At 38.9% G+C, this 27,656-nt stretch overlaps 1 protein-coding gene across 1 annotated transcript in view; it reads left to right on the top strand.

Moving 5' to 3' along the window:
• EPHA3 (EPH receptor A3) overlaps nucleotides 1–27,656 on the top strand; it is a 212,935-nt gene that overhangs the window by 168,432 nt on the left and 16,847 nt on the right. Inside the window, exons 9-12 of the mRNA XM_086463339.1 lie at nucleotides 2,737–2,862; nucleotides 9,030–9,215; nucleotides 14,633–14,694; nucleotides 16,996–17,205. Of these exons, the coding sequence (XP_086319465.1) occupies nucleotides 2,737–2,862; nucleotides 9,030–9,215; nucleotides 14,633–14,694; nucleotides 16,996–17,205 (584 nt within the window). The remainder of the gene's footprint in view (nucleotides 1–2,736; nucleotides 2,863–9,029; nucleotides 9,216–14,632; nucleotides 14,695–16,995; nucleotides 17,206–27,656) is intronic.

Here is a 27,656-nt window from a genome sequence, read left to right as displayed (position 1 = left end):
TTGGTACCATAATCGGATGCCTCCTCACCAAATATAATTGAATTAACATTTTAATGAGGGATTTACCTGCAGTAGTTGGAAAATAGAACTGCTTCCTAATCCCTGTGACAATGGAGTAACTGTTCATATTATTATTATTTTAAGTTTGAAGCTCCTCAGTATCTCCAGAGAGCCGTGAGCATGCATATCCACAACACGTGTGCTCCTTCCCCTGCACTGTCAGGGGACATACAAGGTGCAACAGTGGGTTTGCTTCATGCAGCCCAACAACTCCTAACCAGCTAGTCTCAAAAAAAATCTATATGGTTACATGTGGCCCATAGACTTAATGCTTCATCATCCAAATTTAATGAGGTTATAAAATAAAAGCAGCCAGTAAAAAAAGTGTCACAGACAAATAACAGGTCAGAATTTGCTCTCCTTACTCCCACACAATGGAAAGTTGCAATCACTATTCTTAAACATGTTGGTGCTGTTAAGTTCCTGTGGATTAAATTGCTTTTAATTTGGCTTTAGATATTTATGTACTGTTTTCTGAGTAGTGCCATGCTGATTCATTGTGTAGTGAGAACAGAGCCAATCGTGGACCTGGTATTTCTGTTAGAAATTCTTGAAAATGATTTGTTGACTTTGCAGATATTTGTCTGTTAGGATTTGTATGTATGTACGTGTGTGGCTGTTGACACTTTAGTCTACTAAATTACAGTCTTTCTCCAAGAATAAGAAAATTGCTCCTATGAAATAAAAAAGGATAAAGTCACTTCCATGGCTGTCATAAACTTTTAGCATCTTAAATACAACAGCTGTTTTATTTCAGTCAGTTTATTCTGAATTACTTTAAAAAAGGCTCTAGCCATGAACTATTCCCTGCAGCCTTATTACAAATCCTGTAATATTACTTCAAAGGAGCAAAAATGTTTCCCCACCTCAGATCCTCTCCCTTTGCCTTCTTTGGCTAGCCTCTTTTTATTTTTTGCTACCTTTAGGGCAATTCATGCTGTTAAAATGAAAATGTAAATTATTATGTTTGCACAGAATGAGCTGTAAAGTAGTACAGCTTAACACATGTGCATGTGTTTATTATCTGTTTTTCATGACAGAACCCAGTTACTATACAAGCTGCCTTTAATTATTGGTGTGAAGGGATTATTCTCCTTGCAGTCAGCATCACCTGATCTTGAGAACCTCTGGGGTCAGCATTAAAAATCTGCAGCTAAAAACCCCACAGTGCAGAAGCTTTTAATTGTTGTTATTTTTATTGTGGGGTATGAAGGAGCCTGTAATGTATATTCAGCATGGACGGAAAGGAGCATTTACAAGATTTTTAACCAACAGCAATATACAGCCAATTACTTTTTGTTTTACTTGCAAGTAATTCTGTAATCATCAGGCTCTTGAAGGAAACACAGTCGGCATTTAATGCCACGCACACGCAGCCCTTGTTAAGAGCATGGCTCTTAGTTTTCATTGTTTTCGAGGCAATTAGCTTGGTAACTCAGTTTTATCATTTCTTTGTCAATTCTGAGGTCAATAAATCTCCGTAAAATTGATTATTATTTTTTTTTACATACACTTGGGATTGTTTGACAAAACAATGGTGTGCTCTAACTAATGGTCCAAAGGCATTTTTTCCCATCTGTGTAACCCCAGCAAAAAAGGTTTAACTATTCTAGCAGTCAACAAATTGATGCAATATAATAATGCTAAGCTGGAAATGATATTCCCGAGTGGGTTAAGGCAGTGTTTGTAGAAGAAGTTAGTATCTCTTACAGGATAAACTGGCACAGGTAGGAAAAGTTAGAATACATGTCCAGGAATGCAGAAACAGAAAACTTCAAGATAGATGTAATGGTTATTTCACTTTTTTGTTAACAAAACATCTTGATGTTCTAAAATGAATACAGAGGCAGGCGCACTAGGTACCAGGTACAAGGACAACCAGGGCCTTGAGCTGGGGAGGGGGAGTGAGGCTATGCTTTGCCTTCATCATCTTTGCTGGATAGAAAGGTTGGGAGTGATAATCTGTTCCTCCCAGCCACAGTCCTGCTGGAGGAAGAGGTGTGGAAAGCTTGAAACTGCCCTTAAAATCGTTCAGTCGTTTGAACTAGCTCTTACCCCAGGCAAACAGAACAAGCCCTTGCCAGGAAACTGTAGGGGGGGGAACAAAATAATAACGTGGATGTTAAGGTAACTGAGCACTAGAACCAGACTTCTAGCTGCCATCCTCCTATGTACTAGAAATGGATTGAGGCAGAGGCACATTTGTTCGTGTATAATTTTCTTTTCTTACGCATCTTGTTGGAGGGCTCTGAAATAAAAAGTTTGAGTTAATGTTCTCTGCTTAATATATTTCTAAGAACTTTTCAGGTTGATTGTAGCATCGCACATTTCTTGCATTTCCTTTTTGTTGTTACCTTAAAAGGGACAATATAAGGCAGCATCTAAAAGTAGCAAGCTGGGAGGGGTGGGTAGTATTTTAATATTTGATAAGCAGTTAAATATGGCAAGTGCAGATATATTTAAAATTGGTTTTCAGACTTCTGTGCAATAACTACATTAGTGTCTCTGGTTTCACTCTATTTTAAGATTCCTGGAGATCCATCAAAAGCACTTTGATTTGAAGAAGCAGTATACCTTTTTCTTCTATTGATTTGATTTCTGTTGTCTCACGACCTTTCTTCAGAAGGATTAATTAAGTCTAAGTAACATTTTCTCTCTGAATTTGTTTTTACACAGTAAAACTCCCAGGCCTGAGAACTTACGTAGATCCGCATACATATGAGGATCCCAATCAAGCTGTGCATGAGTTTGCCAAGGAACTAGATGCTTCTAATATATCCATCGATAAAGTAGTTGGAGCAGGTAATGACCATCAGATATATTGAACCAAAGATAGTTTTTTGCTGTATATACTATTTTACATCTGTGGGTTTGTACTTGTGGCTGGAAAGAAAACTAAAGTCTTCAAAGTTCTAAAGTCTTCAAGTCAGTAGGTCTTATTTACAGCTGACAATGGTCATATGAAATGTTAAGGGCACAAAGTCCTATTTTCTTCACCAAAGAAAGCAGAGAGCAAGACAGTTTTTCAGAGGACACCCCATCAGCCCACGCTTGGACACAGTGCTGTTGGGAGTGAAAAGAGAGTTCATCCTCACTTCTATGCTTCTCTTTAAAATCTGTGAGCACAGAAAATGGTATCAACTCTAAAGACGTTTTCTTTTTTCCCCCCTTGAAAGGACTGTTGACTATTATGCCTTGAGTGAAACCATAAACTCATTTCATACCAGTCACCACGCATCTATCAGACTGCAGTGACCTTTGGTCATTGGATTGACTTTCGTCACTGCTTTGGATTTGAATTATCGATTTAGGAGGAAAGGGCTGTCTTTCTGATAATTGATTGTCTGAGCCATACAGACACCATAGATTGTTGGGTTTACAGAAAACAAATTGTCCAAATGAGCAGATTTTGTAGCAGAGGAGCCAGATTACAGAAAGTCTCATAACAGAGTTGCCCATGTTGCATTGCAGCATGTAGTTCCTGATAGGAAGTGTGCTTGCTCCGTGAAGTGGCAGATTGTCTCGTTGAGTCAGAAGGTAATGAAGTGTTAGCTTTCCTGCTAAATTAAAGCATTTGTGAGAAGTACTATTGATTTTTAATCCATTGAAAATTACCAGTTCTTTTGTTATTGATTTTTTGTTTCTCTCCAAGTTTACTATTTGAATTAAAATCATGAGATGTGAGAGAGACAGACTCCTAGTGCACAGCGAAAGATTTTCATTTGGAAAAAAGATGAAGAACCAAGCTACTGTACTCAGTGCATCTCCTGAATCACCCAGTAAAAAACCCAAGCAGTCTTTTACTGCAGCTACTCCACTGCTTGTATGGAGCTAGGTTATTTACTGCAAAGGTAGAATTTTTGTTCTTGCTGGTTTTAATTTTGCCCCACAAGAGTGCACTGTTCTCCATCATCTTCAGTCAAGGCAGCAAAATTCTATTTACTGCACATAATAGAGAATTAATACGGGGATAGAGAAGGGGGGTTACTGAAAAGCTATGTCCAAGAGCAGTATTTTTCCTTATAAGACTTTCGGGAGCCTTTGTTCGTAAATACAAACTTTCTAAACTTGATCTGTCTGCAGTGTACAAATCTAGAAAACAAGTCATAAGGATCAATGATATGTCATTTTATAGGTCGTTGTTCTGACCTATTTTTAGTCAGAATGCACATGAGAATAAGAGGTAAACATTTGCCAAATATGCCCTCTGAAAATGGAGGAAGAGTTTTCTGAGAGGCTTCAAAAAAGGGATATGTTCTACGAGAGTCAGGTGGTTTAAAAATAAGTCCCTTTGCTCCACTCCAGTGAAAGTGACAGTAGGTTCCTGCAGGTCCTCTACATTGAAGCTTAGACTCAAGATATAGTAAAGCCATTTGTTGGAGACTGTGACTTAGATCCATGTAGCCTAAACTACATATGGCATTACAGTGGCATTTCCTATTAGCAGTTGCCAGAGATGCCAACAGAAAGAGCCAGGCAGGGAAGAACACGTGAAAATCAGGCTATAGAGTGCTGGGAGCTTTCAAAATGCATTTGTAACATCGCTTTACACTGCTGTCACATTCAGCACGTGATAGCTTTTGCATTTGGAGTGAATGCCTCCAAGGCTGCTTCTGCAGGAACACTTCTTCCCTCCCCAAAAGCAGAAAGGCATTTCTGGTCTCTTACTTGAGTCAATGACTTATTTGAGTGAATGACTTGGTCTTTTCCTGCCCTTCTCCTTTACAAATGCAAGTGTGAATGAAATTATAAAAAGACAGTGATTTAAGAAGAAAGGATTCATTTAACTGCATTGAAGTGTGACATAAGTAATGAGACCTTCAAGTCAGGCAAGTAATCTTGATATTCTGAGGTACTTTTACAAGCAGTTTTTCACAGCTTCATCCAGAAGTCTCCAAGAATTAAGAGCAGCTTACATAGCTTTGAAAACATACCCAAATGCAATAAGGAAATACTCTTGTCCAAAAGAACCTCAAGAAAAACACAAGGGATTTTAGTGGGAGGCTAAGCATAAGAAAATTGAGGTCAGGAGCCACTTTTTCAGTACAGTTTCTTTACAGTAATTCTTTCTTTTAAAACAACTCACTTGTTTTTATGGATCCAGTTCAGCAAACCACTTAAAAAGTTTAAATCCGATTGGATAGCAAGAGAATACTACAGAAGTACTTTCTTGATTTGGGATAGATTTAAGTATGTGCTTTGCTGAACATGAAAGCAAGCATTTGCTTTTCTTTCAAAGTTTAAACATACTTGTAGTATAACATCTTGTTGATCAAAGTATTTCTAAAATTTAGGGGCTACCTATCCATGAACTTACTGTGAAGTTTTCAGTGTCTCAGTGAGTGCCTGTAGAACATTGCTGAGGTTCATGAGGTTTTTTGAAATATTCAGCTTGGGTACCTCTCCAAATCCGAGGGAGTTCTGTGCACAGTGGTATAGTTGTGGTTTAAAACACAGCAACGTAAAGGGAGTAGCTAATTTCACAGAGTCATCTTTTAACTGTCCCCTGGGTCTAAATGCACAGTAAATGCCATTCACTAATGCACTAAGTAGCTTATTTAAAAAGAAATTAAGATTTCCTGAAGAGAGATCTTTATATCATGAACAGCCCTCCTAATATCTATTTGCTTTCCACGTGTAAATAGACATATCAGTCTGCAGGGCAGGTTATACAATGTTTATGTGTGTAGCATAATTAAAAATAAACACTTCAGAAAGGCTTTACATGAAAAGCCATCAACTTCCTCTCTTAAAATCAGTGCCAGGTTTTCCACCTTCACGCTCAAACACAAGTCCTTATTCTTCCTAAACAATAGCTGGTGTGATCCAGTCCATTTCTTACTGGGACCGTATAATAATGATTTGCAGGAAAAAGATGTAGTGTAACTGTGTGTCACTATGGGTGTTGACCAGATAGATTTATGTAGCATCCATACTACCCTGCATATGAAAGAACAAAAGGTTAATGTAGTTGGGCTGCCCAGTGAGCTTTTTCCAACAACATTGTTTCCCAAGAAAGTAAACCCATTTTATATTCACAGACACCAGCGAGCTCCGTTGCTATGAAGGGTCCAACTTTTAGTCTCTTGCAGCATCCACTGGCCTCGAGGCATTTGTGGAAACCGATTAATCACCCGGGTTCTAAATTGTGCAGCCATGGGACTGTGTTGATCAACATTAGCCGGAACATTTTCCTTTCCAAAAGTCAAACAAATTTCAGGTATATGATTCCAGTCAGAAATGAAGGATTGATTGCTGAACTGCTTGCTGAAATCATAGCTATAGCCTCCATTGACAGTAACTGAACAATATTTTTAAGAGGTTAGCTTGTAACAGTTTTTTTGACTTTTAAAACATAGAGAAAAGGAAATAGGAAGCTGGACATTACAAGATTTATTTCAAATGCTTTTTTCCCTTCCTTCTGTTGTCAAGGTGTGCTTTGGCCTTCCTCTTTATGGTGCTCTGACAGTATTGAGCTGGGGTTAGTATTTGAAATGAGGCAATGTTTGCAGTTGGTGTGGTATACTAGTCATTTTGGCTTGCAGAGGTTGAATATTTTTAATTAAGTTTGAACAGAACTCAACACTCATTAGTTACTAGTAATAGGTTTTACAATTCATTTTTTGAGCTGCTGCATGTCTTGGCAGCCTGAAACACAAATACTGTTAAAAGCAATGGATGTAACGTAAGTGCTATTTTAGTAGTATATATAGGTATGCCCTGTTTTTAATTTTTTTTTGTTATTACATTAATAGTACAGTACCGTGCTTAGAGTATGAAGCAGCTCAGCACCTGGTGATAAGATACAGTGACATTCACTTCTATGTTGTTGATTCAAATCTAGCTTAGGTTAGCAACAGAGAAAGGTCATTGCCCTATGACACATTTGTTCAGATTTTTTTGTTAAATTGGCTGTCTAACAGAGTAATGTTAGAAAACAAAGCTGGAAAGTGACCTTAAGAGGTCAGTAAGTCCACACTCGTGCCCAAAACAGAACTTGTAAGGTACCGTTCTTGACAGATGCTTATTCTTTACGATCTCCAAGATAAAAGAGTTTATATCCTCCCTAAAAAATCTTTTGTACTGTCCAAGTGTCCTTACTGTTAGACTTTTTTTTTTCTGATCTAACTGACTGTTATTGTAAATTGCAACTATTCTTTGGTTTGCCTCTTGTGGTAGAAAAAGGAGCCGGTGTCCATCTTATTTATAACCATAATTTTGATAAGCCAAAACTACTGTCATGTCTCTCTCTTCTCATTCCTTGTTGTGTACAGATAACACCAATTTCTTGAGCTTTGAACATGAACATACAGCTCTGACTTTTAAGATTCTGGTCATTGTTATTAATCCCTTTATCGTTCCTGAATTGCAGTGCCATAAATGTGAGATGAACTCTAATGCCATAAAGGTGGCAAGTTGATGAAAGAATACTTCCAATTTGCAGATAAATGGGCTGAATGTAACATCTAAAATGTATCCCATGTGGTATCACGTCTGAAGTCAATGGTGAAGGGCTGTCAATCCATCATGCCTTTCTGAGCATTGAATCTATGAAGAGCAACATGATTTACATTTGCATATTAAAAATACCCTATTTCTGTGGGTTTTGGTCATTTTTAGTTTTCACAGATATTGCATAACGTGAACAATCAGCTGCAGAGATAAAGATAGAATCATTGTGGGCAAATGAGCTCCAAAAGCCTTTGCTCTTTAGAGGCATAGTGATGCTACTGCGTTTAGGATTATTACATATTGGGAAAAGCTCATATGTAAGCAGTATAAACACTCTTTCCATGATGTTTCACAAATAAAAATAAATTCCCAGTTTGCAAAAAAAATTATGCTAGCTAGACTTACATTGATAGGGTTGGTTTGTTTCCAAGTCAAACATTCTAGACAAGTCCATTTGACAAAATATGGCATATGAGGGGATATTTATATTTAGATCTCATATATTTTGACAAAAGAACCTGAATAGGCCTGTATTGTGGGAAAATGAGTGTTAAAGCCTCCAGCAACACCCTCTAGTTTCTTGATAGAAAAAAAAAAAGAAAACCCACATAAAACATCTTTCTTCTGTATTCAGTAAAATACTTTCCTTGTCTTTAAATATAAATAATCATGTAGGGCAATTCTTGCCATCATATTTCTTGTGTATTTTATCCATTTCCTGTATTTATTATATTTTTCATTATTTCAATTACATTGTCATTAAAACAAGGAGACAAAAAGTTGCTACTGTAATTTTAAGCAGGATGTTGTATGTACAGTTTATTATATCATATGAAATCTAAGATAGGGGATTGGCTAATTGGGAATCAAAAGTCAGTTGCTGCTCAGATGTTCTTTACGATACTGAAACTTCCTTATATGCAGTGGGCACAATATTCATGGTGGACTACCAGGTCCCATAGTCCCATAGTGATAGTATATATTTGCTTGATTAGATCCTTCTGAATAATGACAGAACAAAGATAATCTGTATGGATTTCTTTATTCTTTGCAGCTGTATGGATAAGGTCCATCTTTTATGAATTGTCTTCTTACTTTAATTGAAATAAGTAAAATAATTGGGAACTTAACTGTCTCTGGTAGAAATGAAGAGTATAACGTTCACGAGGATGCATGACTATTCTGATACTTGTGCATTAATCAGTTAGCCCTCCTACTAGTGTCTCAAAGTGAATCACTGGAAACAAAAAGGGAATTTTCTGCTGATATTTATACATTCCTCTGTTCTGCAGTCATCTGATATGCAGCGTAAATAAGTGACATTGTCCAGTTTGACACTTGGAGAACCCAAGCATGGAAATGTTAAGTAGTTGTCCAAAGGCCTCCTTTGGAGCTCCAGTCTGTGTCCCACCAGTAAACGTCACACTTCAGGGACTTTTGCTGAATGCTAAGTCTTCTTTCTTGAATCCCCATGAAATAATTATATTTCATCATTTGTCATTTTTCCACTTTTCCAGGGGAATTTGGAGAAGTATGCAGTGGGCGCCTAAAGCTGCCTTCTAAAAAGGAAATTTCAGTGGCTATCAAAACCCTGAAAGTTGGCTACACAGAAAAACAGAGAAGGGACTTCCTGGGAGAAGCAAGCATCATGGGACAGTTTGACCACCCTAATATCATTCGGTTAGAGGGAGTCGTCACTAAAAGTAAGATATGATGGGGGCATCTGCTGTGCATGGGAAGTGTCACTGGAGGTCCCTTCCAACCTAAATTATTCTGCGATTTGCTGATCTTCCAAGGACTAGCAAAAGCAAATAAAAAACTGTTTCATCCATCTTTATGCTCTGCAAAGCCTTCCAGAAATGTTATGTTATAACCCTGTCAATATGTACCAAATGTCCTTCAAAAGAGATGACAGCAGAAACACATAGCTTGGTTTTTGCAATATATATTGTATTTCCCTAAAAGCAGGAAAAACAATAAAGAAGTGAAGACACTAGCTAAACCCACACTGGTGGATCCAATGAAGAATAGTGACGGAGGTAATTGCCCACAGTGCAGCTGCAGGACCTTCACTGTCTTGCTACTCTCAGGCTGCTGAGAACTTAGAAACAGTACCCTGAGTTGATGAGCTGGGAAAAATTGGGGAATAAAAATAGTCTGCTTGAAAAAAAATAGAAAATAGAGAAAAAGGAGCATTTCTGAAGAACACTGCATCTCGGTAATAAACTGTCAGGTTTAATAAACTCCATAGCTACAAATTGCTACAAAGTGGCCAGGAGGCACTTGCTGATAATCTGTTAGGAGTCATGGAGTCTGATGTCCTAGCTTTCCTAATTGCACTGAAGCAACATCTTCTGTTTTCAACTACATCATTAGATTTTATCATTAGCACAAATTAATGAGCAGCCTACCTCGCTACAGCGACTCATACTAGTAAATTGATAAATAAGTACAGACTTTTTCCTGCACAGCTTTCATGCAGGCAAAATACTCTATGTGATATTCAGTATGTACCAGTGTGAGGCATTTTAAAGACCCTGATCCTCCAGAGTTTATACCTCTTAATAAAAATCTCAAAAAAGCCCAAAACTTGGAGCTTCAAGCTCTCTGTAGTAACATTGATTTTATTTCTTTGATAATCTGTATTTTTTTATTAATAGACATTTTCTAAATCTACCTTTGGGTATTTGTGTTATGGGTTTGGTTAGAGCATATTTTTGTCTATGTTTATGATAACAAATACGATAACCTTTCTTTTTGAGACAAAAAAAGTAATTGAAAGCTCCATCTACATGCGGTACCTTCCAGGAAAAGTAACATGGTTGAAGAAACCCTCTGCAGCTCTACTTCTGTTAAGATAACAGCAAGTTGTTACAGGTATTCCTGAACGGTGGTGTCAGTCTTAGAGCTCTTACCCAGCTTTCCCATGACAGCTACAGTGGCCTTCTCAAAGCCACCCAGATCATGCATGCTCTTCTCCTTAGGAGCAGCTGGTGGGATTTGCTGCTGGTGGTGCTGTCTCATTTAGGCAAGTTCTGGCTCTCGTTGCTGCCAATTGTCCTCTGCCTTGAGGTGAAAAGGCACAAATAGTTGATGGTAGAGAAGAGAGATTGCATGAAGTACCAAACCCAGCTTGCTCTGCAGGACATAAATTCAGAGATTTCAGCTACCTTTTCTAAATTTCCATTGCAGCATAAGGTGATAAATTTAATGATCAAATTTATCTACCTGCAGTAGTTATTAGGTGAGAGATCAATAAGATTTTGTATGAGGTATTCTTAAAAAAAAATCAGGAATGCTCTGAGATTTTTCAGGGGAGCAGAAAAAAATTGGTAGGGTGTTTCCTAGTTCATCCTAGCAGACTCTGCTGGCAAAGCAGCTCCTTGCCATTTCAGTGAGCTGCTTGGAATGTGCTGAGGACATTTCCAGTTTAACTGGGTAGAAGATACCGAATACTTTGTTGTTAAGTAGATGGCTTTGTTAGTTTTAAGGAATCTTTTTTTTAAATTGCATAATTCAATGTTTCAGAAACATAGACAGGTATGAAAGAGTTTTGCAGCTTACTGCAACAAATTATATGAAATAAACCACAACGATGTGTCTAAAAATAACTGGTGAAAGGTATGTAAACTGCTATATGTTATGAACAGGCGTAATTACAATAATAATGCTTTCCTCTAGGTGTGATTCATGAAAGTCTATTTTGCTGATTTAAATAACAAAGAAGTTATTTTTCAGCTTAGGTCTCGCAGTCCCGTTAGGAAAGGGCTGCCAGGTCTGCCTGTATAAATCCAAGTTATCTCCTGCTTTTTAATGACACACTCTTTATACAGTCAGAATAAGATTTGCAGTCCCAAAATTACTTGCAACGCCAGCATCAGTCAGTACACAGCTGAGCTAAAATCTATTTTGTTACATTTTGTGTTCCTGTGGCACTTGAGAAAATAATTTAATTGCTGTGCGTGCAGGAATTTGTGCACTGCTTTTGAATGTGCATTACTAATTCTGCCTGTATTCTGTATAAGTGACTATTAGTAAGTTTGCTACTCAGCTGTATTCACTGCTGTCTGTTTTGGGGGGGTTGGGGGTGCAGCTGCCTATCACATTTAAGTATGAGAGAGCAATCTCTGAATATTCCCAGCTGAAGTCAGTAAAAGCCTCAGGGAAACAACACCCTCTCCAGCTAGCTTGAATATGGGAGTTGAGAAAACTGCTCTGGAGCTGTTTGTATCCTTTTTACTGGGTAAAATGGTAATGGTGCAAATGCAAATAAAAACATTAATTTATTTTCTTTAACATTCTGTAGGGTGATAGAAGGTTGTGGAGTGGTTTGTTTGTTTGTTTGTTTTTTAAACCAAACCAATATACTGTAATAACAAATTAGCAAGTGTTCGTATTTTTTGATAGCTGTGAAATCACACTCGAAAGTGTTAGTTAATGTACAGTCAGTAGAGAGCCTGTGGAGTATTTGCTGGATCACTGTCAGTACAGGTAATGCATGATAAACAGGCAATATCACCTTTTCTTCATTAACCAAATGCCTTTTGACAGGTGGCCCTTAGCAATGATCTAGCTTTTCATACTAAGCAGATCTTCTGAAGCAACTCCTAATAACTGCAGTTGTCACTATCCCTGTAACAGCACCATTCAGTATGAGAAGTTCTCAAGCTGGGGTGGCTCTGGTTTGCCAGTGGGACAACCCACCGGCAGCGTGAAGGACATGCACCCACTAGATAAGGCTTCAGTCCTTTGCTCCAGTGCCGTTGTTCCCCTGCTTCACGTTGATTCCTGTTCTGCATTTTCCTGCTGCTATACCAGTCTCCTGGGTGTGCTGTAGGCAGTACTCTTAATAACCAGTGCACACGTTCTGCTTAGTTTCTTAATAATTTACAGCAATTTGTAGCCTGTTAGAATAATAAATTTCGGCAACACTGTTGACACAAGTTGTTACCATGTATAAGCAGCTGTGCTTTGACAAATGAATGCAGAATGTTCTTTTAAAAGTGCACGGTGTTGCTTCAGAGCGTATGCTTCTTATTATGGACATGTTTCTGTCTGAATGAGAGTGAAACCCTGCACTTGGGACTTTCTGAGTATGGGTGAGCAAGGCAGGAAGATGCTCTCTTAATAATTTGAAAGACGTATCTTCTTACTCTAATTTCAGTCTTCTGATGTGTCATAAAATTGACTGAGTTTATACAGAAACCAGGCAACTGTCTCCTGGTTTCAGAGTACATGGATTTATCACATAAGGTTTCAGATAGCCCCATCTGTGTGCTGCCCTTTCCTTGAAAGATCCAGCAGTGTTTTCTGTGCGTTACCAGAAATGCCTTTGGGTTAGCATTACACACAGTATAAGTTAGGTACTTTTCCTTGCACTGCTGGCTAACAGGAGTAAGCAAGCAACATTTTTATTTTATTTTATTTTTAGATTTTACATTGTTAGGTCTTTTCTCTCTGCCATATCCTATGTAAGTCAAGATTGATTTTTTGGATGAAGAGTTTGTTCCTACTAGTTAATAGATGACAGAGTTGATTACTCATTAGTGTGACTCCCACAGTAGAACACATCATTTGCACAGCAGAAAGAAGATATTTTAACTCATTAATCCATGCAAAGAGTACAAAGGATGTTCTTGTTATTATATTAAACTCATTCTTTGAAATTAATATTTCTCTTCTAAGAATTTCTATTTGGTAGAAGTAGTATTTGCTGAAAAACAAACAAAAAAGTAGTTGTTAGCGTTTACTTTTTTTTAATGGCTTTCATGCTTTTAATTATACCGAGTACCTCTTTCAAGCCTCATGCTGTTCAATTTTAAAAGCTAAAAATATCATCATGCCTGATATACAGTATGCAGGCCTTTGTCATGCTTCTATGGTCAGATGCCTTCCTGTATTATATGTGAAATAATAATTCATCTCCTTGAATAACTTCATGCTCTTACCCACCTTTCTCTCTACCACAAAGAGAAAATAAACAAAGCTTCCGAAAATATTGTGAAATAATAAAATCCATATGATGGTAAAATATTAGCAGGGCTGTGACCTTTGTCTGGAAACTTCACTGTTATCACATTAATTTTTGCATTCATTTCTCTCCAACATGTCAGAGTTGCGTATAAAATCTTAATTATGTTACAAAATACCTTAGGGTAGAAAGAATGGTTTCACAATCTGATCTGAATCTACACAGACAAGTTTTAAAAGATAATAGAGGCTTTTCAAGGATGCAGGGCTCGCTCTTTAGGGCATGCCGCTGCCCCATGGATGCAGAATGTTCGCCCCCCAGCTGAGCTGTGCTTGGTGGGAGGGGAGGTTCGTGGTTTTGGTGATCTCACAGCAGAGGGAGGCAGGACTGCCTGGAAAGAGGACTAACCCCCAGCAGTGGAAAGTGGCTGTGTTACTGCTCTGCTTATCTTTCCAATGCCCCGTATTGCATTTATTCTGCACTTTCCCTTCCATCTCTGACCCCGCCCCAACATTTTCTTCAGCTTATACTAGGAAAATACCAAAGCTCTACAATTTAAATGCATTGTAAATACCCTGTGAGGGAGAGGGGTTTTTTGCTGTTGCCTCCGTGTGTGCTATTTAAGCTCTTCCTTACTGTGGTATCTGAGAAACATATTGACTGTGCTGGTGCAGTGAGCACTGCTTCACAGTCCTTGCACCTCTGTTGTGCAGACCAGGGCACCTCTGGAGAAACTGCAACTCCCTCCACAGCAGGTGCCCAGTTCCCTTCCAGAGGGAACCTGAGGACAAATGCATGGCAGAATCCACCTACTCCATTGCATAACTTCAAAGGTTGTGTGAAGGATTATTATATTCAGCAGTGAGGGGTAAGGCACTGAAAATGCAGGATGCTTCACTTTGTTTCTTGGGACTTGAGCTGCTAAAAATCATATCGGTTTATGCTGAAATGACTGTATTTCTGTTGATGTCAATGGAATCACAATTACGTTGGGGACAGAGCTGGGTTTGCACTTGCATCTTTTACTTTCTTTCTAAATGTAAAATCCTCCTTGGGATTTGGAAGAATTGGGCACGTTTCTGAAATGCCTGTTCTTACTGATCATTATGTATTCGTTTTAAGTGCCTGACCCCTGTAATATATTTGCAGGTAAACCAGTTATGATTGTTACTGAATATATGGAAAATGGTTCCTTGGACAGCTTCCTACGGGTAAGTGCAATAGAGAACTACATGGTGCAGGACTGACTCTTGTTCTGAATTTGTTATAGATTTGCTACCACTGCACTGTGATTCATCAGTTGCTTTTGTTGCCTGATATTTCATTATTTCCATTTGGGTTTGTGTGCATTGTGATGTGCTCAGAAAGCCAGGTAGGGATCTGCTAGTCCATTTTGACTGCTTGCAGTAAGTATTATTCCAAAATGAAAAACATTTTCATTTTTTTAGTATGTCACATCAATTAAAAAAAAAAAAAAAAAAAAGCAAGCAATATACTGGCACCAAAAAATGGATTATTTTTTTTTTCTGAGGGCTGAATTACTGCTGTAATGCAGTTACGCTTATTGGTTGGCAGCCTGTATAGCTTACCAAGCGATTTCCAAAGTGAACGGATTTATGGAAATTTTATCAGTAAACCAATAGTACCGAGGCTAGAGCCATTTCTCTGAATGTGAAAAGTTTAGGGAATAACCCCATACCTGAGGATGTTTGAAATGGTTTGCAAGCAAAGTTTCTTTCCCCAACCTTAGACATTCTAATACTGTTGTTGATTTATCTTTGTTTTCTGTCAAAGTTGGTAGTGAGCCTAAAAAAATTTGAATGCTCCTTGTGTCACCAAGATTTACTTGTGGCAAAACAAGAAGTGTAGGAGAAATGAAATCCCCTCTGAGGCGAAACGCTAGTTTAATTTTAATTTGTTAGGGCAAACTCACCCATGGCTGGGAGACTGCTTTGGTTCTGCCACGGTTGAATGACATTATCCCCCAAATTCATAATACTGAACAAGATGTTTAACCCCAAAAGGGGATATACTATCAACCTGAACTATATATGTTATGATGTTCACTGGAGCATGTAAAATACGTATAAATAATGTGTCAGTATATCTGAATGAAATAGATCTGTACTGAACTATATATATATTGTTTAGGTTGAAAATCCTTGAAGAAAGCTCTGAGGAAAGGAGAATGATTTCTGACTGTACAAACAGTTGTTCAGCTTGTTTGTTCATTTCAGTGTGATTTTTTTTTAAATTTTTTTTTACTAATGTTGTGTAGAAACACAAATAAGGACCTTGTGACTCATTAATATCAGAGGCAACTCAGGCTGTATAAGCCTTTCTATAAATGCCGTTAAAACTAGTTAGTTTGCTTTCCCCATTGCCATTGAAAGGCTATCTGAGCATCTCATTCCTTTCATGGTTAGAAACCTTCTGATTTTTAGCTAAATCTTTTCCAGGGTCTATATAGATCCTCTTGTGTTGGCTCTTGTTAAAGAAGGTTTCATAACAGGGAACTGCTAAGGGTCTTTTGTAATAATTAATTTCTTCATGAAAGGAAATTCTGAGAGGCTCTTTAAGCATCTGCTGTGCCATATATTTGTCTAATATTTACAGTACTAATATTGCCCGTAAGTATATTAATCAAAAATTAAATGAATGCAATCAGTCTTGCCGACTGATTCATGTCTGTTCACCCCATATGGCAGAGCCAGCTCCCATGTATTTAATAAATTCTGGAAGAAGCAGCAGGAAGAGCTGGAGAGTTGCCCATGATGATACATTTACAGCACTGAGGGATTCATTTGAGAGTTGTGCTAGGATGTACTGTTGTCCTGTCGTCTATGTGTCCATATATCAATATCAAAGCTAGATGTTAACAAACAGCATTAGTAAGGGCTGGGAGATTTAAAACATGTGTCTAGAAGTAGACAATTAGAAATATATGCAACTATTGGTTTCTAGGCTAAGTCACAGTGTGTTTAAGTGATTTTTGTGTTCCTGAAGTTGAAGATTTTGAGGAAGGAGTTTAAATTTAATGGAATTTGAAAGCCACTGAATCAGATCAGCATTTGCTTTTGCTAAAAAATGCTCGCGTAATAGAAAACTTTCATTAGTCTTTTGGATAAGACTGGGATTTTCACTAACAATTCCTGTGCCCTTTCAGGGAGGCTGGACATCTGTTTCCCTAATGTCCTGACACTCCAGTCTCCTGAGCACACAAAACTTAGATTTATGTGCCGTTTTGACAGAGGTCCCATCTAGGAAATTAAAATTCTGATAACAGCAAGAATGGGGAAAATAGATTTTTATCTGAATTAAAAATCTATCCCCTACCCTCAGCTGGCTGGGAGATTATCCTCTGCAGATCAAAGCAGTTCCACGAGTGGCATTTAAGTCACAACCCTTGATTCACAAGCTCTTTATTTGAGGACCTTCCAGGGTCCTTATCAAAAATTCTGTGCAGGAGGAGCATGAACAACCTCTGAAATGACATTTCAAATGTTTTGCAGAAACATGATGCCCAGTTCACTGTTATCCAGCTAGTAGGCATGCTTCGAGGGATCGCATCTGGCATGAAATATTTGTCAGATATGGGTTATGTCCATCGAGATCTAGCTGCTCGTAATATTCTCATCAATAGTAACTTGGTATGCAAAGTCTCAGATTTTGGTCTCTCCCGTGTACTGGAAGATGACCCAGAAGCTGCTTACACCACAAGGGTGAGTTTCTGTGTTTGTTTATCCTTTTAAAATTTTTGTTGGTTGTGACAAAGTTTGACTGAAATCTGAGGGAGTCCCTGAGGCTTATACTCTGCATTGCAGAGGCCGTACAGTCTTGTATGCCCAGAGTTGGTCAATAAACCATAAATTCATCACAGATATTTTTTAGTTCGTGTCTTAAAAACAGAAGGTAAAAAATATGTTTTCTGTTGGTAGATTATTTTTCTTAAAGTATGCAAAATTCATGGTTCTGTTTCTTTCTGCTGGGTGCGTAACAAAGTGAATACCACAATTAAGGCCTGAGTTGGTTTGGCACACTGATGTAAGACTTCATGTGTACTCTCAGCAGGTTTTGTTACACTGCTGATTTAGCTCCCACCCAGTAAAAAAAAAAAATCATACCCAGCAATAATTATTTTTTTTTAACTTTTTATGCCTCCTAGTATGGTGGGACATATGTCCGTTTGGGGCGTACTGATATCACTGTTCTGCAAAGGTCTATCAGTTATACCTGCTGTTGTGCCCTTAACTGAGTAAAAACTTGAGTAAAAGAAAAAAAAAGAAAGAAATCTTGCTTAACAATGTAATAAACCTCCTGTACTTTCTCCTTCTTCTGTCATGTATATAAAATGGTACGTGTCTTTTGGAGATGTAATGATATCGACGTGGAGACTTACCTCTGATTGTTTCATCCTGAGATGGAGAAGCTTTTATCTGATAGAGGACTGCCCATAGTGTAGGCTGCTGCTTGTTTCTTTTCTGGATTTCATCCTGCCTGAAAAGCTACTGGGAAGCTATGCAGTTGGCTTAGAGCCTTAGAAAAGCCATGGTGTCTTCTAAATAGAGCTTTGCTGCACCTCTTGTTCTCATTTGACTAACACTTCTGTTTTATTGTGGGAACCTTGAGGGCATACATTTAGCTTTGCGTATGTAGATATTACACTGGGATGTCTAGTTATTCACTTCAATCCTATTGCAAATGGATTTTATTAACTTTAGAAAAACGGGCATTAATATCCAGTGTCTTAGTCAAGTGTAATTTGCAGTGATGCCTAGTAATCATCTCCTCTTCACTGTACAAACCAGATTAGAGTAGAATGTACCAGCAAAGTCTTAATGTGGGTTTTCTAAGGCTTCCTTCAACCTGATCACCGACAGGAGCAATCAATTATTGCGGTAGTTTGCATGCTATCTTCTTCATGATTGAAATAAAATAACCTGTGACAAATGAGTAAAGAAATCCTAGCTGTTTTCTTATGCAGTATATGTACATTATATACCCATACATTTATAGATGCACATTTCTCAGTCATACCTTCATAACGTACCAGGCATAAAGACACTATTCTTTACTTGACCTTTCAGTGCTTTCTTTGCCCACTGACAAGCTTTGCCATGTTGTTAGAAATATGCAATACGTATCACTTTAGAAAACTGTCTGCAGAGTTCTGTCATGGTTAATATAAAGAGACATTAATACGAGAAAGCAGTTTTCATGCTCAGTATAGGTGCAGCATTTGTAAGAAAATATTAATATAATGCAAGATTTCCTCAAGAGAAAATTGTCTGTAGTTCAACCAGAGGTGTATTACCTTGTCAGATATGCTTGCCTGCCCTCTTCTTAAAAACTCCTGTGAAAGTAATGGCTGTTACTGTCCCCAAGGTAAACAGTTTTAGATATAGTGTTTATCTAGTCTCATATTTAACCTCCCTCCCCCAGGATGTACTCTTGCAAGCTAAAGCAATTACTCTGTGTCCTACCACCACTGCCCATAAGCAGGTGATCGATCTGCCCTTTAAAGCAGCTTCTTACATGCATGGAGATTGCTGTCCTCTTCACACACACATGCCCGTTCTTTTATTTTCTAAGCAATTTTTCCAAACTTACTATTCTCTGGTCTCCTTGAGATTCTTTTCAACTTAACTACGTTTTCCTTAAATGTGAATGCCCAAAATGGGATAGTAATCCCCAACACCAAGCATAGTATATTTATCTCGTGTTTCTTACACATGCCCTTTCTGGTAATATCTCCATGAGCGGGAAGTCTCTGTTTCTCCTTCCCACCTCCAACACAGCTTTGCCACACGGTTGGCTCTTGTCCTTCTGTTCGGACACATACTTCTGCCAGGCTTTGAAGTTCAGTTCTCTTATTCCAAAATTCATCTGGGCATGGAAACTAATCTGTAATTTAGTAATGGCATTTTGTTTACTTGCATTGAGAGCTGAAGATACCCTTGAATCCTAGTTAATGTGAATGAAAAAGTTGTACAGGAAGGAAAAATTAGCTCCGCATCATACTGCATAGCACACAGCTTTATAAGGGAAGCACAATTCCCTGAAAATGAAGGGTACGTCACTGAGTTGTACCTGCAGGTGGCTAGGGCAAACCCAGGTGCACAGGGTGCCAGTGTTTCCAGACAGTGTTACATGTGAATTTCCTATGGCCAAGTGCAGTATTAATTTTTTTTTTTTTCTTCCTCTCCTTCTGCCACCTGTTTTCTAAGTCTACCTGCCTATTTACATTTAGATGGTGAAATCAGATGGAAAGACATGATTTTGTGAAGTGTAATCATCTGTGTTCGGTAAACTCCATCAGGCATTTATGGTGTATATGCAAACTGCTGCAGGAAGATGCTCAGATAATTAAAACCTTCAAACCTAGGACAAATCTAATTTCCTTCAAAACTAGTTGCTGGATATACCTCTGCCACATCTTGACTCTGAGAGAAGGACAAAGCTATTTGCTATTCATCTTTTTGCTTGTTTCCTTTGAAGTGAATCTTTTATACATATCCAGGTAGTTTCTCCCTGGGGTATGTTTGATCACCAGCTGGGGTATGTTTGATCACCACAACTGTGGACCATGAGTGTGAAACAGAGCTCCAGTCCACTGGCAGAAAGCTGGGCAGTTCATATTCCTGCTGCTTAGCCACATTACAGCAGAGGACTGTTTCCTAGGCTACTCCTAGTGCATTTCGCAAGCACTAGGTACAGAATCATAGGTTAGTTGGGGCTGGAAGGGACCTTTTAAGGCCATCTAATCCAACGCCCCTGCAGTGAGCAGGGACATCTTTAGCCAGATCAGGCTGCTCAGAGCCCCGTCCAACCTGACCTTGAATGTTTCCAGGAATGGGGCTTCTACCACCTCTCTGGGCAGCCTGTTCCAGTGTTTCACCACCCTCATTGTAAAAAAATTCTTCCCTATATCTAGTCTGAAACTGCCCTCTTTTAGTTTAAAACCATTACCCCTTGTCCTGTCGCTACAGGCCTGGACAAAAGGTCCCTCCCCACCTTTCCTGTAGGCCCCCTTTAAGTACTGGAAGGCCACAATAAGGAGTCCCTGAAGCCTTCTCTTCTCCAGGCTGAACAACCCCAGCTCTCTTGGTCTGTCCTCGCAGGGGAGGTGCTCCAGCCCCATGATCTTCTTTGTGGCCTCCTCTGGACCCACTCAAGCAGGGCCATGTCTTTCTTATGCTGGGAGCCTCAGAGCTACTCCAGGAGGGGTCTCACCAGAGCAGAGTAGAAGGGCAGAATCACCTCCTTAGACCTGCTGGCCATGCTTCTCTTGATGCAGCCCAGGATGCGATCAGCTTTCTGGGCTGCGAGGGCACACTGTCAGCTCATGTCCAGCTTTTCATCCACCAGTACCCCCCATATGACAAAAACAGACACAAAAATAGTGCCACTTTTTAAAATGATGCCATCATCCCAAACAATTTCATGTCTTTACAACTAAAGGGTGACAACTACTCAGTAAGATCTTTGAAAAGACAAAAAAAAAAAAATAAAAATCCAGATTATAACTGCTATTCCAAACATTCAAACAGTGAAGATTGTATTTTATATTAATGGGTAGAGACTTTTGCTTCGCCTCCACCTCTTCCCACTACCAGTTTTCCGTTTAGTATCAGTGGTACCAGGGAAATTTATAGTTAGCTGCAAACATAGATGTTTTATCTATTTAGCCTCCTCTTCTACCTCTGTTTTCCACCTGTAAATTTCAAAGCCTGAGAATAATTCTATTGCTTTAATTCATAAGTGCAATTCAGGATTGGTTTATGCCCAAGAAGCGTAGTCAGCCCTTCAGGCTTTCAGTACACACCACTCACTGGATGACGTTTTGTGTTGTTTGTCTGAAGCTTCATATCAAGGGTATAAACATGTATCCTTTTCTATACCAATAACGTATGTATCCCTTTATATAATCTGTGATATTTGTGCTGTTGTTCAAGAGCTCTCAAGGATAATTCAAAGATCACAGTGAAATACAGCGAATCAGGAGCTGTAAGAAAACTTTGCTACCTGACAGGGCCATTTTTTACCTCCTGAATTATTGTCGCTGACTTGATACCACAAAAGGCCTTTGGCAGCCTGTGGTCTGCCTGCTTATGGAAGCAGAAGCCAGCATGTGAATCAGGCTGAGTGAGTGTTTGGATTATTTTTTTCCTGAGCCTTTGTGCCAGAGGCAATGTACTGTAATTATCTACTCCGTACCTATTCACTTTTAATTGAAAGGCCAAGAGTGTATTAAAATTATCATTGTCAAATTGATCTTTTTTATTCTCATTATTTTTAGATGTCTGTATGACAAGTGAGTGGACTAATGACGCAGTATGAACTGGAAGTAGATTTAAGCCATCACACATGTAGAGGGACCGTAATTATGTCTCTCAAAGGGCATAATATTTGGGTAATCAGTAGATGAACTTTGACTATTTAAGCATATAGTTGGATACATCACTGGTGTTCATGGCATTTCATGGTAAAACACTGTCCAGTTATTACATGTGCAAGGATAATTTCTCATTAAATCTACATCACTTCAAATAATAGTGTGCTTTGATGGCAATTATTCTGATAGCTTGTGCCTCAGGGTAACGGTGCCAGAGCAGGGAGGGCACGGCAAGGCACTGTTCCGTTGTGTGCCACAGGGAAGGGCACACAGGTCCTTCCTGTTATGCGCATGTTGTTGCAAAACTGGTGCTTGATAGAAATTTGTTATGGTTCCTCTGTTCCCTATATATGCAAAAACACAGTAATACAGTCTGAGTGTGTTGAAGGGTGTGGTAAAAAAGGAAACAAAAACCCACAAAATCTCTTGCCTGATAAGCACAAGGGAGAGAACAATGTTCTGTTATCATTTACCAGTCAAGAAAGAGATAATTTCAAGATTAAATATTCATTAGTAAGTAGCATCAGGTAAGTTTCAGGTGCTCAAGAGGGTAAGTCAGACTCATCTCACTCATGTGAAACCGTCTTGTTCTGTACCAGTAAGATATCTCCTAAGTCCTCATGGAATGAATTAGTGTCAGGCTTTTACCTGCAGATTTTCCTGCAACGTTCTTCTAATAATTCTGTTAGAATCCATTTTTCTTGGTTCTCCTCTCCCCAGGCCTGTGGCTTAGGTGCCTGTGGCAGTCACCCTGTAACAGATGATAAATCAGAATATTGGAATGGGTTATGAAGGCCTGGAAACAGCTGCCTTGTGCTGGAGTGCCAGACGTGCTAGAAATAAATTGAGGACTTAATTGACTATAGATGAATTATGCTGAACAGCCAGATACTGTAAGAATCACAGCTCCATCTAGAGCAGATAAAACTTTCGGTTACTGCTGGTTTACTAATTTCGAACCCCAACAGTGGTTCTCTGACCTAGACTGCCTGGGATTTTGAACTGCAATAATAAACTCCTACAATTTCTAATACTAATTCTTTTTTTCTAATCAGATCCAGGCAGCTTATTTGGCTTCATGACTCGCATGCCCTTAAAGGGAGACTGTGACAAAAATACATAAAACTTCTATTTCTCTTCAGAAAATAATCAGTAAAATGTATTACCAGTACCTAGTGATGCGTGCACATGTAGATTTCTCTTTATAAGCCTGTTTCAAATAAATTTGGGCAAACCTTTTTCCTAGGCCTATCTATAATGATTTTTCATTTAGCAAGTTCGTTTTACATGTTCAGTCCCGATAGTACTAATTTTGAAGGGTAGGAGCCCAATAATACCAGCCGTAATATTAGAACTTCAGATTTTCCAGGGAAGGATAAGCAACAGAGATAGCAAATAAAGAAGATGAAGTAGCATGAAAGCCTAACAGATGTACAATACATAATTTACAAAAAGAACAGGTAGGATTTCAGGGCACTTGGACATCACAGCCGTTTACAGACCAGGTATCGTTATACTCATTTTAAATACCGTGAGACTGCGGAAAGGCGGTAAAAAACAAGAGACAAGTAACAAAACAGGTATGGGAGCTTAGTTTTCCCAGCTTCAACTCTGTGGTCTAGGAGAAAGTGTTTCGTTTCATTTAGGTAAAGTGTTTGGTTTAATTTGTGTAATTCATGTAAATTATGTGAGATGTCTTTGATCCTGGCAAAGAATACTGGAAGGAATATCATGATTTCGGCAAAGCAGAAAATTGGAGAGGTGATATGTGTTCAAATGAGATACGTATTTTTCAAAAATGGTGAAGAGAAGTGAAAAGGGATTTTCTAATCATGGTTTTGGTATTTCAAAATAGATGTTTTGAATTACAGCAAGCCTTATAATTTTTGAAGGTAATAGAGGTAATAACAATAGAAAACCATGCATTTCGTTTGAAATTACTCTTCAGATTTTCTGCATATATTGATATTTGGACATCTGCTAAAATGTGAATGTTGCATAATCCCGTGGGGGGAATTGTTTTTGTGTTAAAATGCTTATTTGTCTAAAAATATTTACCAGAACTTTGGGGTTTTGCTGTTCTTGCTCCTAAATTGTTCAAAAAGCAAGCCAATGAAGTCCCATTTTAAATACAAAGATAAGATTGACAGTTTTATGACAAATTGGAGAGCAGAATAGCAAAATTGTTGTTTTACACTCTATTCAGTGGCAGTTGATTTCTTTTTTATCTACATTTTAGTGCTCTCCTTATTTTACTCTCATTTATGGTAATGTTGTCCCAGAAGCTGTGTCTGGTACCACATATGTGTACCTACATGTTACATGCAGCTGTAGGCTTGCATAAAGTTATAACTGAGACTTAGCAAATAAATTTGTTTCCTTGCAATTGAATCTAAGGTTGATGTACCTTCTTTTTTCACTAAAACAAACCCAGAAGAACTTTGTTTCACTGAATTTATAATCTTATTTACCCTGCAATAAAGCAGTCCCAAAATCTTAGGGGACTAATTAATGTCATTTTGTGACATTAAATACGTTTTTCCAATTTTATAAATTACTTGTTCCATAAGATTATAAAGGTAAAGACCTTCTATCAAATATGATATTTCCTTCCTTTGCCTAAGCAAGTTCTAGCCATGAGCACATTTTTCCATGTGACATCTGGCAATTATTTCTGTAGGCTTCGGCAAGAAGGGCTCCATTTTCATATCTTGACATGAAATTTAAAAAGTGAACTTGAAGCCACCCACAGAAATTCAGATTTTTTAGAGTAATATTCTGAAAACTCCAAAATGATACTTCTGTGTTTCACAGAACCAGCCATTATGCTGATGCAAGAAAAACAACATAACTACCCCCTGCCTCAAGGGCTTTCTTCTGTGGCACGTTGTAGGTGTACGTTCTGCCATCCCCCTATTAAAAATGTAGCCAAAGCAATGGCTGCAGAGTGAGGCCCAGCCTGGCTGGGTGGTTTCCACGAGACCACTGACAACACCTGGCTCTCCATCTTGGCGGCTTTTCGATCAGATGACACAATCTCTTTCCAAGTAGCGCTGATGCCTCCAGGCACAAGGGGTAGGGATCAGTAGGGGTGAGAGAGGCTTGGGGCTTGTCTGAGGTAGCAGTGCTACCAAAGAAGCAGCCAGGGTCAACAAGAAGCTATCAGAAGCAGCCAGGATCAACAGTTCCCTCTCTTACACTTCTACCTGGCCAGGAATTTGAAACATTTTGTCTTGAACAAAACACCAGTGTTGGTCTGGCTTCGTCCCCGCAGGACACACCAGCCTGTGGGAGCACTGGCAAGGGAATGAAGCTCGGAAGGTCCTGTGAGCCATGCAGCATGGTGGTGGCCCCTCGTGCCTTGACTCCAGCAGCCCCACGATCTGCACATTCCTTTCCAAATGTGGTCCACTGGGTTGGGTTTAATCTGCAAAAGTTCTTTGCAGTTTACGTCTCCGGTAGCATAGAGACAGTTTTGTCCTGGCAGTTGGGATGGGCTGGGGTGGGTGAGCAGCCTGTGGCAGGGCTTCTGGTGTCCTCAGTGTTCAGCCCGGGCTGCCCCCTGCCCGCTCCTCTGTGCCGACAGCGGTGAGGCGCCTTGGCTTTGCAGCTGTGCTGTGAGTCCACTCAGTTTTGTGGGAGACTTCTGCACCTGTGGGACGAGTGGGAGATGTTTGATTAGGAAGCTCTTTCTGTTCGTGGTGGTGGGGTTTTGTTTGTGTAAATTTAGGGTATAGCTTTTCCCCAGCATTGACACTCTTTAGCAGAAATTGAAGTTCATTCTGCTAGTATATGTAGAAAAAAAAGTTGAAAAAGTGGGGTTGATTTCTTTATCATGCTCACATCTAGAAGTTTAAGTGGATTTGTTGTGAAAACACTAGGACACAGGAGAGCTTTCCTTGTTTCTTGGCTGTGCCTTGGACTCACTGAGGGACCCTGGGCATTTGTAAAGGGAGTACAGTGTTGCTTATCAATAGAGCATGAGAAAAACAAGATCATTTTTATGTTCTCAGTGCTGTTATGGAGCAGCACTGGGAATTGTAAATAAACTGATAATGAACAGAAAATATGATGTACTTTTTGTGATTGAAGAATATCATCTGATAGATTTCAGAGAGAAAGAGAGACAGACAGACATCAGGCTCTCAAGTCTGGCTTCTGTGATGAAACAGTGGTTTCAAATACTGCTATTTATTTTCTATGTCCCATTTGGTGGTCCACAAGTAGTGTCAAAATTCAGTGTTTACCTAATTTTAAGGGTTGTGTGTGAAATGAAAGTTTGTCTTTTGGTTAAAGTAGGGAGACTGGTAAATAGGATGGGATCCATAAAATCCGTATGCCAAGACAGATTCACTTTCTGACCTTTGCCAAGCCTCTGAGACATATCTAGTGATGTTTTGGAAATCTAAATAGTAGCCTGAGTCAGGCCTGCCTGTGTTGCTTATATTTAATCTAATTTGTGCAATATTAGCTATGAAATTGCAGATGTATTTAGGCCCCAGTGTATTTAGGCTGTATTTAGGTTTCTAATTAACACTAATGTCCGCATTTCTATTGTTAACCAAACTAGTTAATCTAAAGCTGGTGAGTGTATGGCTGCCTTCAGTGCAGGTACACTTTATGTAAACGTAGGCAAAACATTAGTATCTTTACATTTTATTTCTTGTTGGTTATTTAGTGGAATAAGAGCACTCCCTTCCCACACAGGTAATTGTGAGGGTAGGTGTATGACTGTAGTATAATGGGGGCTGCAGAAGTACCTCAAATAGCTAGTCTAGTGTGAAGTCTTCCAAATGTATCCCTGTACATACTGTGCATCCCTGGAACTAGAAGCAACTTTAAGCTCTCACAGTCTTCTGTATTCAAATATATTCCCTCCAGAACTACTTTAAGTAAAAAGTTTTGCACGGCTGTCTTTTAGAACTTTGTTTTCTCATGTGTGACTCAGAAATCAGAGTCTTAAAAACCTCTGTCAAAGCTGGCACCGTTGGAAATTGTCTCTTTCCTCTAATGCTCGTCTTGCAGAAACTCAGCCTGAGGCTGCTTGTGTGCATTTTACTAATTTGACCCATGGCACCAAGTGGCACCAACAATCAGAGAGAGATGTTCCCCCTAACTGCTATATTATTTGTAATGATAGCTTTATTTCTTTTCAAGTTTACACCATTTAATGATGGCTTGCTTCTCTTGTGACTATAAAAAATGTTTAAGACCACTTCCTCAGATGACATTTTTGCACTCTTGTCGCTGCACAGGTGACCCCATCCAAATCTGTCTTTCTGTGACTGTCTCTGATGGCTTTGGAATGGAAAGTTTGTGCATGTGGTCACAGGCACTGCCTTGTGCAGTTGGAGGCTTGGTGTTAGTGAAACAGAGCAACATTATAGCCCCTCATTTTCCTTGAATGTCCTAGAAAACATGGGGTGAAAACGTGATGAAACTATGCAGGTTTCACACCAACAGGGAATTCATTTGAAATGCCTTACAAATAGACAAATCCAGCCCTCTTGTGCTGTGCAGAGGGATCTAGGATATAAGCAAGGACCTTGTACTAGCTTTTTCATCCTTAATGCCATACGACTGTCTTGCCAGTTTCCAAACATTTTATAAATTAAAATCAACCACACTTAACTTACCATTATTAACTGTAAATATTATGCATAAATATGTGTGCATAAATATATATATGTGCATATATGTATAGATATGCACATGCATATGGTATGTATACTATACTATATATCCAGATCTTCAGTAGATTTTGCGCTGTAATGCATT

Source organism: Leptosomus discolor, chromosome 1 (assembly GCF_034619465.1).
Source record: "Leptosomus discolor isolate bLepDis1 chromosome 1, bLepDis1.hap2, whole genome shotgun sequence".
Lineage (NCBI taxonomy): Eukaryota > Metazoa > Chordata > Aves > Leptosomiformes > Leptosomidae > Leptosomus > Leptosomus discolor.
The sequence above is the reverse complement of the archived record's forward strand: the minus strand, read 5'-3'. Positions and strand labels throughout refer to the sequence as shown.